This window comes from Pelophylax lessonae (genome assembly GCF_965119305.1).
Source record: "Pelophylax lessonae genome assembly, chromosome: 5".
NCBI lineage: Eukaryota > Metazoa > Chordata > Amphibia > Anura > Ranidae > Pelophylax > Pelophylax lessonae.
The window spans coordinates 499,002,723-499,015,380 of record NC_138772.1 but is presented as its reverse complement, the minus strand read 5'-3'; the positions used below and the strand labels follow the sequence as shown (position 1 = coordinate 499,015,380).

Genomic DNA, 12,658 nt, shown 5'->3' with positions numbered 1-12,658 from the left:
TTCCCACCGACACCAACAATGGGGCAGCATTCTTCCCACCGACACCAACAATGGGGCAGCATTCTTCCCACCGACACCAACAATGGGGCAGCATTCTTCCCACCGACACCAACAATGGGGCAGTATTCTTCCCACCGACACCAACAATGGGGCAGTATTCTTCCCACCGACACCAACAATGGGGCAGTATTCTTCCCACCGACACCAACAATGGGGCAGTATTCTTCCCACCGACACCAACAATGGGGCAGTATTCTTCCCACTGACACCATTGATGGGGCACTATTCCTCATACTGACACCAATGGTGGAGCACTATTATTCCCACGGACACCAGTGATAAGGAACTGTTATTCCCAAGGAACTGTTATTCCCAAGGAAATGTTATTCCCAAGGAACTGTTATTCCCAAGGAACTATTATTCCCACTGATACTAATGGGACATTGTTTACTCCCAGTGTTGCAGTGACATTTTCTACTCCCAGTGGACACAGTCCATCCCCCCTAAAAGCTGAAGCACAGTAAACTGGTGCATCTGGTGTAACTGGCAGTATTCTTCCCACTGACAGCAAAAATGGGGCAGTATTCTTCCCACTGACACCAGTGATAAGGAACCATTATTCCCACTGACAATAATAATAATACCAAAGACGGGACACTGTTTCCTCCCAGTGATGCCTTTGACATTTCTACTCCCAGTGGCCACAGTACAGCCCCCTAAAATCTGAAGCACAGTAAACTGGTCCTTTGTTTAGAAAGTTTGGAGACCCCTGGTCAAGGAGATTGGAGAAAGCTTCCACTCACCCAATCCTTCACTCCACCTGCATCTCCCAATCAAAATAAAGCAATCAATGAAAAGCTTCAGGAAATAAATATTTTTTACGGTTATTTTTCCATGGATACACCATCTTCATCCAGGAAGTTGATTCTCTGGACCGCCCTCTTTGCCTCTCATTAGATAATGCAAGGTGCAGTGGTTGTGTAGAATTCAGTAACCCAGAGCATCCAACCCAATTTCAAATACTGTAGTCACCTAATCAATGTCCGATAAGTTGCCATGGGTTTCCTACATTGCACAGTCACAACAGTGCAAAAAGCTATTACACAGGCACACAATACTTCTGTATACAAGCATTTAAAGGTTTACATAGGAAAACTGACAAACCTGTTTGGGAACAGATGAGTAGTCTACTGCTGTTGGCAACGTTATCTGATCACCGCTAAGTTTTCTACCGCGCCCGGACCTTAAAAGGAAAAAAAAAAAAAAAAAAAAAAGTATGATAAACTGAAAACAAAATGGATATCTAGAAGAAACTTCTACACAACCAGGAAAGTATGCTCAAAATACAGCAGCAAAATATAACACTTTTAAGTACATGGGACATAATACTTTAGAAGTTAAAGAAAGCCTTTAAAAGATAGAATATGGAGCTTGCAATTAAACTTTAAATTTGAAAGATGCAGGTTCCAGGATTCTCTTCTTGGACCAGACTTCTCTACCTAGAGTCATGGATCTGAAAGTAGTGAGGCCAGTGTTCTGCATGCTTAAAGTGTTACTAAAACCACAACAGTAAAATCAGTCTGTATATGCAGTAAAGCATGATGGTTATACTCACTGTGGATTCTAAGGGGTTAATTCTCTGCATTGTGTAAAAAGGCTGTTTGACCCTGTCTTCGCTGATCCTCACCTTCTACTGTCCCCAATCCATCTCCTGATAGCACACAGCCTTGGGAGCACTCTGCACATGCTCAGTTTGGTGTGTATCGATAAGAGTTTTTTTTTTTTTTTTGGAAGGGTGCATTTGATGAGCACAGGGCCAATCAACACTGTCCAGACAGAAAGTTAGGTGTCATACAGCTTCATAGGGCAGAGCAGAATGAAAACTCCTCCTACAAGCTTTAACCAGACACTGATAGAAGAAGTTACAAGACTGCTATATGATGCTGATGAAAAAAGATAATTTAACAGTTTCTATTTACTAAAATGATTGTATTTCCATGTTCTGTTTACTGTGGGAGACCAGATCTAGTGAATGCAGGGTCCTGGGTTTAGTAACACCTTAATTTAAACCCTCAAATTACTAGTTGGTGATGGCTGGATCGGAAATACAGCACTGGAGACCCAATCAATTAAAAGGCGTAAAAAGCAGCCCTTGCAGGTGTATTCAGGTTCCCTTCAATCACCTCTCCTCTAGCAATGTTTCCATTCTTTCAAACAAGCTAGAAAACAGCATTTTATTATTTTTTTTTTTTGTGTGAAAAAAGGGGAGGAAAGATAGAAAGATAGATCGGATATGTGACAGACCCAACCAGGAGGCTTTTGGAGAGGACTAGAGGCAAGCCTAACTACTGACTATGGGCCCTGGTATCTGAAGGAGCTATAAGTATTTAGGAAGATGTCCCATTATACACTGCTCAAAAAACTTAAAGGAACACTAACTATGAAAACACATCAGATCTCAGTAGAGAAAAATACACGGGATATCTAATATCTATACTGATATGGACTGGGTAATGTGTTAGGAACGAAAGGATGCCACATTGTTTGATGGAAACAAAGGGCTGAATTCAAAGATACCCCGAAAATCAAAGTGAAAAAATGATGCCGGAGGCTAGTCCATTTTGCTGAAATTTCATGGCGGCAACTCAAAAATGGTACTCAGTAGTTTGTATGGCCCCCACATGCTTGTATGCATGCCTGACACGTTGGGGCATCTTCCTAATGAGACAACGGATGGTGTCCTGTGGTATTTCCTTCCAGATCTGGACCAGGGCATCACTGAGCTCCTGAACAGACTGAGGTGCAACCTGGCAGCGTCGGATGGACTGAAACAATGTCCCAGAGGTGTTCTATTGGATTTAGGTCAGGCGAGCGTGGCAGGAACTGGTTGCATATTCTGGCCACATGAGGTAGGGCATTGTTGTGCCCTAGGAGGAACGCAGGACCCACTGCCTAGCGTAGGGTGGGTCCGACAATGGGTCCAAGTATTTCATCCCAATTCCTAATGGCAGTCAGGGTGCCATTGTCTAGCCTGTAGAGGTCTGTGCGTCCCTCCATGGATATGCCTCCCCAGACCATCACTGACCCACCACCAAACCGTTCATGCTGAAGGATGTTACTGGTAGCATAACATTCTCCATGGCTTCTCCAGACCTTTTCACGTCTGTCACATGCGCTTAGGGTGAACCGGTTCTCATCTGTGAAAAGCACAGGGTGCCAGTGGCGGGCCTGCCAACAATGGCGTTTTCTTATTGGTGGTCTGTGTATGATGATTGGGGTAAAAAGGGCGGGCATTAGCACTCCGTCTGCTTAGAATAGTTTGGAGGACAGGAGACACTGTTTGGCAGAAGGAAGCACCTAAGTGGCATGCCAAGTGGTCCTGTCACATTTGGTGGCAGCAGTGGGATAGTGCTTCCTTGGTGTGAACACATACAAACAGATGGTAAAGACATACTTAAACAGTGATCTCACCCCACCTCAGACTATTCAGCAACAGTATTCAAGACGACCCAGGGCTGACCAAATCTCAATAACCAGCTTTCTATTCACATATTTGTTCACTGAAGTTGGCAGAGACCATCATGGCTACCTTAACTGTTAAATGCAAGAATACCATTTTGCATTATATAAACAGGACATCTTCCTAAATGCCTATAGCTCCCTCAAATGCCAGGGCCCATAGTTCGTGGGTAGGAGGCTTGCACCTAGTCCCCTCCAAAAGCCTCTGTCCTGGTTCGGCCTGTCACAGGATAGATTTTTTTTTTACATAGAGGCCCTGTAGAATAAAACACCGGCACATGCGTTCTCTCTTCATGTGGGCCCCCTCACTCCGAGAGGTCCACATGCTGAAGAAAAATAAAAAAAATAAAAACTCTAAAATGAATTTTTGAACAAACATAATTTAATCCCCACTTTGTACAAAAAAAGAGGTGGGGAGTAGATTTTTAAATGTATCAAGCCTCAAAACTGCATGTGCCCAAAATATAGTGCACTCACGATCATCAATAGTGGACGATTAAATGCCTGAAGTTCAGCAGATTAAAGTAAACTGTAAATGAAGGATAAAGAATTATTACTCTGATTTTGGCTTGCACAGAAATACAGAAGAGGTGTGTCAATCTTTTACATACATATGCATTCTACATGTGCATTTGGAGTCTTGCAAGTGTGTGTGGGGCAACAGGATGATTTTTTTTTGTTTAATTTTAATTTCTTTTGAACAATTTTTTTTTTTTTTTTTTTTTTTACACTCTTCTGACAGTTTTATATAAAAGCGATTTGGATGGCTGGAGTCCACTGCATGAAACCGAAACAAGCTCTCAGCTTCCTCTGCGATCATCAGCTTGTTTTAATCTTTTCAAACTTTGGATGTACCAGACACATCTGAAATCCTGAAGGAGGGTAAAATGCCCACAGACATGACAGAACATTCCTGATATGATCATCTGTGATACTAAAGGAGGAGAAGTACAGCCAAATCTTGTTTGGATGAACTTCCCCCTATGGCTCACAAGAGTGCAGTCTGTTCTGCACTCATGTCACCTGTTTTCAGCAGACAGCGGGCTGAAGTCATAGAGCCGGTCCAGCGAGTCACTGAGAGCCTGACGCTCCCACCCCATCAACAGCCCAACGCTCCAGTGAGAGATGAGGGGGCAGAGCAGAGAGTTGCTAAATGACAGTCCCCAGCTCTCTGCTAACAGAGATTTCGCAACCAAGTGATCTGCGGTGTTAGTTCGCTCTGTTCTCAGTCTTAGAGGCACCCAGTGACGAAGTCGGAAGTGACGAAATGCTTCGGGACGTGGCCAGGCGGCATACCCAGCTATTGTTTTTCGCGGTGACGGAGGGTTCCAGTTTCCCTTGCCTTGGCGTGGAGCCAAGTCCTGTGTGTTCCGGGAGCTACCCGCACCAGCTGCATGTTTGTTGTGCCCATATTTTAGGATTGACAAGTGAGTGCAATGTTTTACTGTCTTTTATAATTAAACCGTTTAAGCAATGTTGCACTAGTGGAGGCTGTCATTTTTTTCACATGCATTGGAACTTCAGTCTACACGACTCTGAGCATCGTTGTTGTGGGGATTGACCAATTGGATGTGGACACTGCATTTCCATACACCCATAGAAAACATTTGGTGCATCATAAAGAGGAAGATGCGACAAAGAAGACCTAAGACAGTTGAGCAACTAGAAGCCTGTATTAGACAAGAATGGGACAACATTCCTATTCCTAAACTTAATCAACTTGTCTCCTCAGTCCCCAGATGTCTGCAGACTGTTATAAAAAGAAGAGGGGATGCCACACAGTGGTAAACATGGCCTTGCCCCAACTTTTTTTGAGATGTGTTGATGCCATGAAATTTAAAATCAACTTATTTTTCCCTTAAAATGATACATTTTCTCAGTTTGAACATTAGATATGTCATCTATGTTGTATTCTGAATAAAATATCGACATTTGAAACTTCCACATCATTGCATTCTGTTTTTATTCACAATTTATACAGTGTCCCAACTTTTTTGGAATCGGGTTTTTACATATTGGCCTACATTGATAAAATATTTAGATATTTTAAAACATTTTTATTGGGTATTTTTTTTGCAGAACATAAAAAATATTGTTTTTTTTTTTTTTTTTCAAATAAGTGGTTTATTTTTTGTTTATATTGCAAAATAAAAACTGCAAAGATGATCAAAGACCACCAAAAGAAAGCTCTATTTGTGGGGAAAAAAAAACATTTTTATTTGGGTACAGCATCACACGACCGCCCAATTGTCAGTTAACCACTTGCCTACTGTGCACTTAAACACCCTTCCCATCCAGGCCAATTTTCAGCTTTCAGTGCTGTCACACTTTGACTGACAATTTCGCGGTCATGCTACACTGTACCCATTTGAAATTTTTTTCACACAAATAGAGCTTTCTTTTGGTGGTATTTAATAATCTCTGGGTTTTTTATTTTTTACAAAAAAAAAAAAAGAAGAATAAAGACAGAAAATTTTGAAAAAAAAAAAAAAGTTTTTCTTATTTTCTGTGAGTAAATTTTGAAAATACATTTTTCTCCTTCACTGAAGGGCGCTGATGAGGCGGCACTTATGGGCACTGATGAGGTGGCACTTATGGGCACTGATGAGGTGGCACTTATGGGCACTGATGAGGTGGCACTTATGGGCACTGATGAGGTGGCACTTATGGGCACTGATGAGGAGGTACTAATATGCCCCAATGATGAGCACTGATAGGCGGCATTGATAGGTGGCACCGATAGGCGGCACCGATAGGCGGCACCGATAGGCGGCACCGATAGGCGGCACCGATAGGCGGCACCGATAGGCGGCACCGATAGGCGGCACCGATAGGCGGCACCGATAGGCGGCACCGATAGGCGGCACCGATAGGCGGCACCGATAGGCGGCACCGATAGGCGGCACCGATAGGCGGCACCGATGGACACTGACGGGCGGCACCGATGGACACTGACGGGCGGCACCGATGGACACTGACGGGCGGCACTGATGGACACTGACGGGCGGCACTGATGGACACTGACGGGCGGCACTGATGGACACTGACGGGCGGCACTGATGGACACTGACGGGCGGCACTGATGGACACTGACGGGCGGCACTGATGGACACTGACGGGCGGCACTGATGGACACTGACGGGTGGCACTGATGGACACTGACGGGTGGCACTGATGGACACTGACGGGCGGCACTGATGGACACTGACGGGCGGCACTGATGGGCAGCACCATCAGTGCCCACACTCAGTGCCCATAGTGCTGCCAGTCAGTGCTTATCAGTGCCTAGATGAGCAGGCACTGATGGGCACTGACTGGCAGCACTATGGGCACTGATTGTGGGCATTGATGGGGGACACTGATGGCGGGCACTGTGGGCACTGATGGGGGGGCACTGTGTATGTTTTTTACCTTTTAGTAATCAGGGCACTGGTGATCAGTGCCCTGATTACATGTCTCTTTGTCCCTGGCGCTGTGCAGCTCTCCCTCCTTCCTCACACTGCAGGCTCCGTGTGAGGAAGGAGCGCCGGCGATGAGAGATGATCTCATATGTTTACATATGAGATCATCTCTCATTGGATGATCCGATCACGTGGTGAATGGCTGCTGTGATTGGCCATTCACCACGATCTGTCCCTTGGACACGGCCGACACAGATTCTCCCCGCTGCGCGCTCGCGGGGGGCGTGTCACTGGACGGCCTCCCGAAAATTCGAATCCGCGCTGCAGCCGTATATAGGCTGTAGCGCGGATGGGAACTAGTTAAAGCAACGCAGTGCCGTATAGTAAAAAATGGCCTGGTTATTAATCAGGTAAAACCTTCCAGAGCTGAAATGGTTAAAGTCTACGTTTTTTTTTTTTTTTGGTTTAAAAATAACAAAATGTTATAATTAACCAGTGTGTGCAGTGGTTTTGCACAGAGCAGCCCAGAACCTCCTCCTCTCAGGTACTAAGCCGGCGCTCCTGGCCCCTCCCTTCTTGCGTGTGCCCCCACAACAAGCAGCTTGCTAGGGGGGCACCCAAGGCAGGCTTGCTGCTCTGTGTGTCTACTCAGACACCAAGTCATGGTCCAAGTACAAGCCCTGCCCTCTCTTTCTCCTCTTTGTCTCACTGACTTGGCATCATTGTCTCAGCCAATCAGGAGAGAGAGTCCTGGAGAGCTGAGGCTCTTGTGCAACATAGCTGGATTGAGATGAGGCTCAGGTAAGTATTAGGGGGGCTGAGGGTGGGCTGCTGCACACTGAAGGTTTTTTTTTAGATCTTAATGCATTAAGATAAAAAAAATAAATCCTTCTGCCTTTAGAACCACATTGATCTGGGCAACGGCCATGTCTCTTTAGGAGGCCCACCAGCCCACTGGCTTGCTCCAGCTGTCATGAATGACCATGAATACAGGCAGAAAAAAAAAAAGAAAATCTAACTTTTACCTTTTTATTTGGATGACCCAAAGTTAACTAAATCGTGTATGCAAGAACAGCTTGTGTACGCAAGGACTGCCCTCTCAAATCTTTGGGCAGCTTTAGATTCAAGCCTCACTCTACCTTCAGGACTTAGAATCCAAACATTAAGGCTCCGTTCACATCTAGGCGTTTTGGGGCGTTTTTGGGGCGTTTTTCTGCTCTAGGATCAGCTCTCAAAACGCCCAACAAGACAAATCCTATTCATTTCAATGGCCCCTGTTCACATCTGAGCGTTTTGACGCTGTTTACAAAACGCCCAACGCTCAAAAAAGTACATGAGCTTCTTTTTGGGCAGATTACAGGCGTTTTCCATTAATCTCTATTCAATCTAAAAACGCCTGCACAAAAATCGCGGTAAAATCGCGGTAAAAAACGCCGCAAAAATCGCGGTAAAAAACGCGCGAAAAACGCTACGCTCAGGTGTGAATGTAGCCTAATACATTTACACCAAAGCATTTAAATGGTACCAGCACCAGGAATGTTGCACACCAAGATGCAAAATAATCTACATAACAAATGTAAATTTGTTCAGTTTCCCAGCATGCCAACAGCTAAAACATAGCCTGCTTTAGTATTAAACAAAAAACTCTTCCTCCTACTTGTCAAAATGAATACAAATACATTTGTTACATGCATTGCCTTTTTGTTGCCACATTTTATTTTTTTGCATTTGATTTTTGTTGGTGATGTAGCACAATATACATTCCAATGCAAATGCTGTGATAATTATTTGCAGTGGAAAAAGGTTTTAAATATTTTGATATATTTATTTTGGTATTGCACAATGTAATAGTGCTTAAATAATGAAGAGGTTAATGATCACTTGGAAATAATGAATGTTTCTATAGAATTGCTGATGGGCAGTGGCTTTGTCATTCTTTGAGAAAGCGATGTACATAGTGTGAAAAATGTGAGAATAGGAGATGTTTCTGCCAGCTGTTTTAATAAAGGAAGAACATTTTGTATCTTGGTGTGCGACATTTCTGTTACTGGTACAACTGATTGCTTCAGGGGAGATGAGCCAAGCCGAGCCAGCACACCACAGACAGAACTAAATGTGGCCAGTTCAGCAGGAACCGGTGGAATTTGGATCCATCCAGGGGCAGGCTGGATGTACTGAAGTCATTACAATGGACCTCCGTACAACCAGCCTGTCAGGTTTTTTTTTGTTCAATCACTGCTAGCAGCTATAACTGGCGACAGTGATCATTGTATTCTGACAGCTGGGAAACCTCCTGCTGTCAGAATACAATAGTGCAGAGGGAGGGATTACCCCATTAACACCAACTGTGTTCATGGGGGAAGTTGAGCAATTCTCTTTCCTATAACACGTGGAAGTAAACCCATCCATTTATCGGTTTCAAAAAACAGTTACATTTCCAGCAGGTCCCGGAAATGTAACCCTACCATTGGTTGTGCCCTCAACCCAACTGTCAAACCATCTAATGGCTGGTGTCATAATTGATCACATGTGCAGCATCATGGCAGTTGCAGATTAAACAGAGGCCAAGATGGCAGCTTCCTTGGTTGAAAATGATAGAAGGGCTTATTTCTACTTTAAAGGATTGAAAATTGCATGTCTGGCCTACCTTAAAACGGAGTTCCGCCCAAAATTGGAACGTCCACTCATTTGCTTTCTCCCCCCTCCGGTGCCACATTTGGCACCTTTCGGGGGGGAGGGGGGTGTAACGGGCACCTGTTTGACATGTACCCGTTCCCCACTTCCGGGAGACGGCGCTACGGCGCAGTTCCTCGGAAGTTTGGCCCCCTCCTCCTTCCCCTGCCACCGAGCCAATCTGAATGCGCAGCGCGCTTCGTGCATTCGCATTAGGGACCCGCCCGTGAAGCCGCAAGGCTTCACTGCCAGGTTCCCTGACCGGCAATGGCGGCGGGAGCACCCAACGGAAACATCGGCTGCGGTGCCAACATCGCTGGACTCCAGGACAGGTAAGTGTGCTAATATTAAAAGTCAGCAGCTAAAGTATGTGTAGCTGCTGACTTTAATTTTTGGAGGGGGGAGGCTGGAACACCGCTTTAATGGAAATCCTGGAGTGTGGAGCATGATCTTGCCTGGAGCAGCATGTGAAATGATAACAGCTTCTGTTCTGCAAATGTACAATAAGAGTGAAGTTATACTTTAATGATTGCACAGTACGATATGCCCCGAGTATAGTTACCTGCATATTAACCTCTTGAAGAAGGAAAGAATGGAAGCCAAGCAAGTGCAAATCTTAAATAGCCGAAACTGCGTGACAGCCATCCTGAGCAGTTTATACCTAGAATGACAAGCAGAAATTTTATTTACCATTTTTAATTTTTACCCTCTGGATATTCAAAATCTCATATTTACAGGACAGAATAGAAAGGCCCAACACTGTTCTAGATGATGTGCATCCAGATGATCATCAGCTTCTCTGTTCACTCTGCTGGGAACCAAAGGGCTGTGCAATGCTGCAACTGTTCTTCCAGCCGCACACTAAAATTGCCAACTCATCTCATTGAAGCCTGCAGGAAGAGGAGTCTATGGCAGAGAAGCAGAGCAGTTGAAATAATACACAGCCCACTGGCTCTCAAATTAATAGAAAGCCAACAGGCAATGGCAATCTGATTTTGGGGAGGGGGGTTGGGGGTTTTATGTTCGGGAGCACACTTGTGACGATTAGGAAAGTGGGAGCAGGGGGAAATTGGCATGAAAAGCCTTTCACACACTTACACCATGTTCCAAATTATTATGCAAATTATATTTTTCTCATTTACCTAAACAATTGATGTAAATAACAGTCAGCATAATTCACATGTATCAATTATTAAGAGTACAATTCAAATTTTATTGAACAAACCTCCTACTGATAACAGTATTTTTTTAACCACTTTACCACCGGAGGATTTTGCTGTCTTCCGTCCAGGCCACTTTTTACGATTCGGCGCTGTGCGACTTCAACTGACAATTGCGCGGTCGTGCGACGCCGTACCCAAACGAAATTTACGTCCTTTTTTTCCCACAAACAGAGCTTTCTTTTGGTGGTATTTGATCACCTGTGTGATTTTTACTTTTTGCGCTATAAACAAAAAAAGAGCGTTTATTTTGAAAAAATAACAATATTTTTATATGAAATTCCCCCCAAAAAAGATGTAAAAACCAATTTTTTTAAAAATTTTTGGCCAATTTGTTTTCTGCTACCTATGTTTGGTAAAAAAAAAAAAAAAAAAAAAAAAAAAAAAAATCGCAATAAGCGTATTTTGATTGGTTTGCGCAAAAGTTATTGCGTTTACTAACAAAGGGAAAGATTTCTGTCATTTTTGGTGTTTTTTTTTTAACGCGTAATGGCGGCGATCTGCGATTTTTTTTGCGGGACTGCAACATTGCGGCGGACAGATCGGACCCTTGACTGACATTTTTGACACTTTTGGGGGTACCAGTGACATTACTGCAGTAATCAGTGCTATATATATGCACTGTTACTGTAATAATGACACTGGCAGTGAAGGGGTTAATTTTATTGGAGAGGGAGGGGTTAATGTATGCCTGGTGCTTACTGACGTGTAGGGGGGGGAGGTGACTGAGTGAGTCATGGACAGATCGGATGTCCAGCTATGCTGAACAGTCCGATCTGTCACTCCCTGTCACTATGGAGATCCGCCCGCTGTGTTTACACACAGCGGGCGGATCTCCAGACTCGATCCCCGACGATCGGGTAAGAGCAGCGGCGATCGCCGCTGCTCCTCCTCTGGCCCGACTCCCGCTGTGAATGAAAACAGCGGGAGCGAGCCTCCGGCGGCGCGCAAGCGCCGCCCAGAAGGGGGAGTGTCTGACGACGTAGTACTACGTCGTCAGACGATAACGAGCCACTCTGCTGCAGTAATATTACTGTGGGCAGACGTAAAGTGGTTAAACAAACTTAAAATGCACTGTTTCAAATTATTGCGCACAGTAAGTTTCATAACACTTTACAGGTTGTAAAGAACTGAAAATTGTCATTTGTTATGTTTGCAGCATATTTACTGAAATCAAAAGCTATTTCAATCAAACTTATAACATTTTAACTTTTTAAGGAGGAAGTAAACCCTCCTCTGCAAGTTGTACCTATAGGTAAGCCTTATCATAGGCTTACCTATAGGTACTGTAAATATCTCCTAAACATGCACTGTTTAGGAGATATTTACCTTACATGCAGCCAGTGACGTCACTGGCACATGCACTCTGAAGGAACGGCCGCTGGTGCCGTTCCTTCAGAGCCCCGTGCCGTGACCGTCGGCTCCCGCGCGCATGCACGGGAGTGACGTAATCGCGGGTCCGGCCAATCAGATGGCTGGATGCCGCGATCCCGGAAGACGGGCAACTGAACATGCCGCCCGTCATACAGAGGTAAGCGGGCGGCGCGGGCTCATTAGCTCACATAATGAGCTAGTATGTGATGCATACTAGCTCATTATGTGTTTCTCTTTCAGGTTGTAAAAAAAAAAAAAATATGTTAAATGAGTTTACAACCTCTTTAAACATTTTAACAGGTCACGTTACATTTTAACATAGGACCCCTTATTTGATAGCAGCTTCACAAGTCTTGCATCCATTGAACTTGTGAGTTTTAGGACAGTTTCTGCTTGAATTTGTTTGCAAGATGTCACAATAGCCGCTGCTGTTTGGATGTAAACTGCCTCCCGCCCTCAGATCTTTTGCTT

General features: G+C 44.4%; 1 protein-coding gene across 2 annotated transcripts in view; it reads right to left on the bottom strand.

Annotated features, from left to right (window-relative positions):
• Nucleotides 1-12,658, bottom strand: part of EBAG9 (estrogen receptor binding site associated antigen 9) — a 42,340-nt gene that overhangs the window by 13,703 nt on the left and 15,979 nt on the right. For both annotated transcript variants that reach the window (XM_082257457.1, XM_082257456.1), the window contains 2 exons: nucleotides 10,156-10,254; nucleotides 1,165-1,243 (listed from right to left, as the gene is read on the bottom strand). In XM_082257457.1, the coding sequence (XP_082113583.1) occupies nucleotides 1,165-1,243; nucleotides 10,156-10,238 (162 nt within the window). In that variant the 5' untranslated portion in view covers nucleotides 10,239-10,254. The remainder of the gene's footprint in view (nucleotides 1-1,164; nucleotides 1,244-10,155; nucleotides 10,255-12,658) is intronic.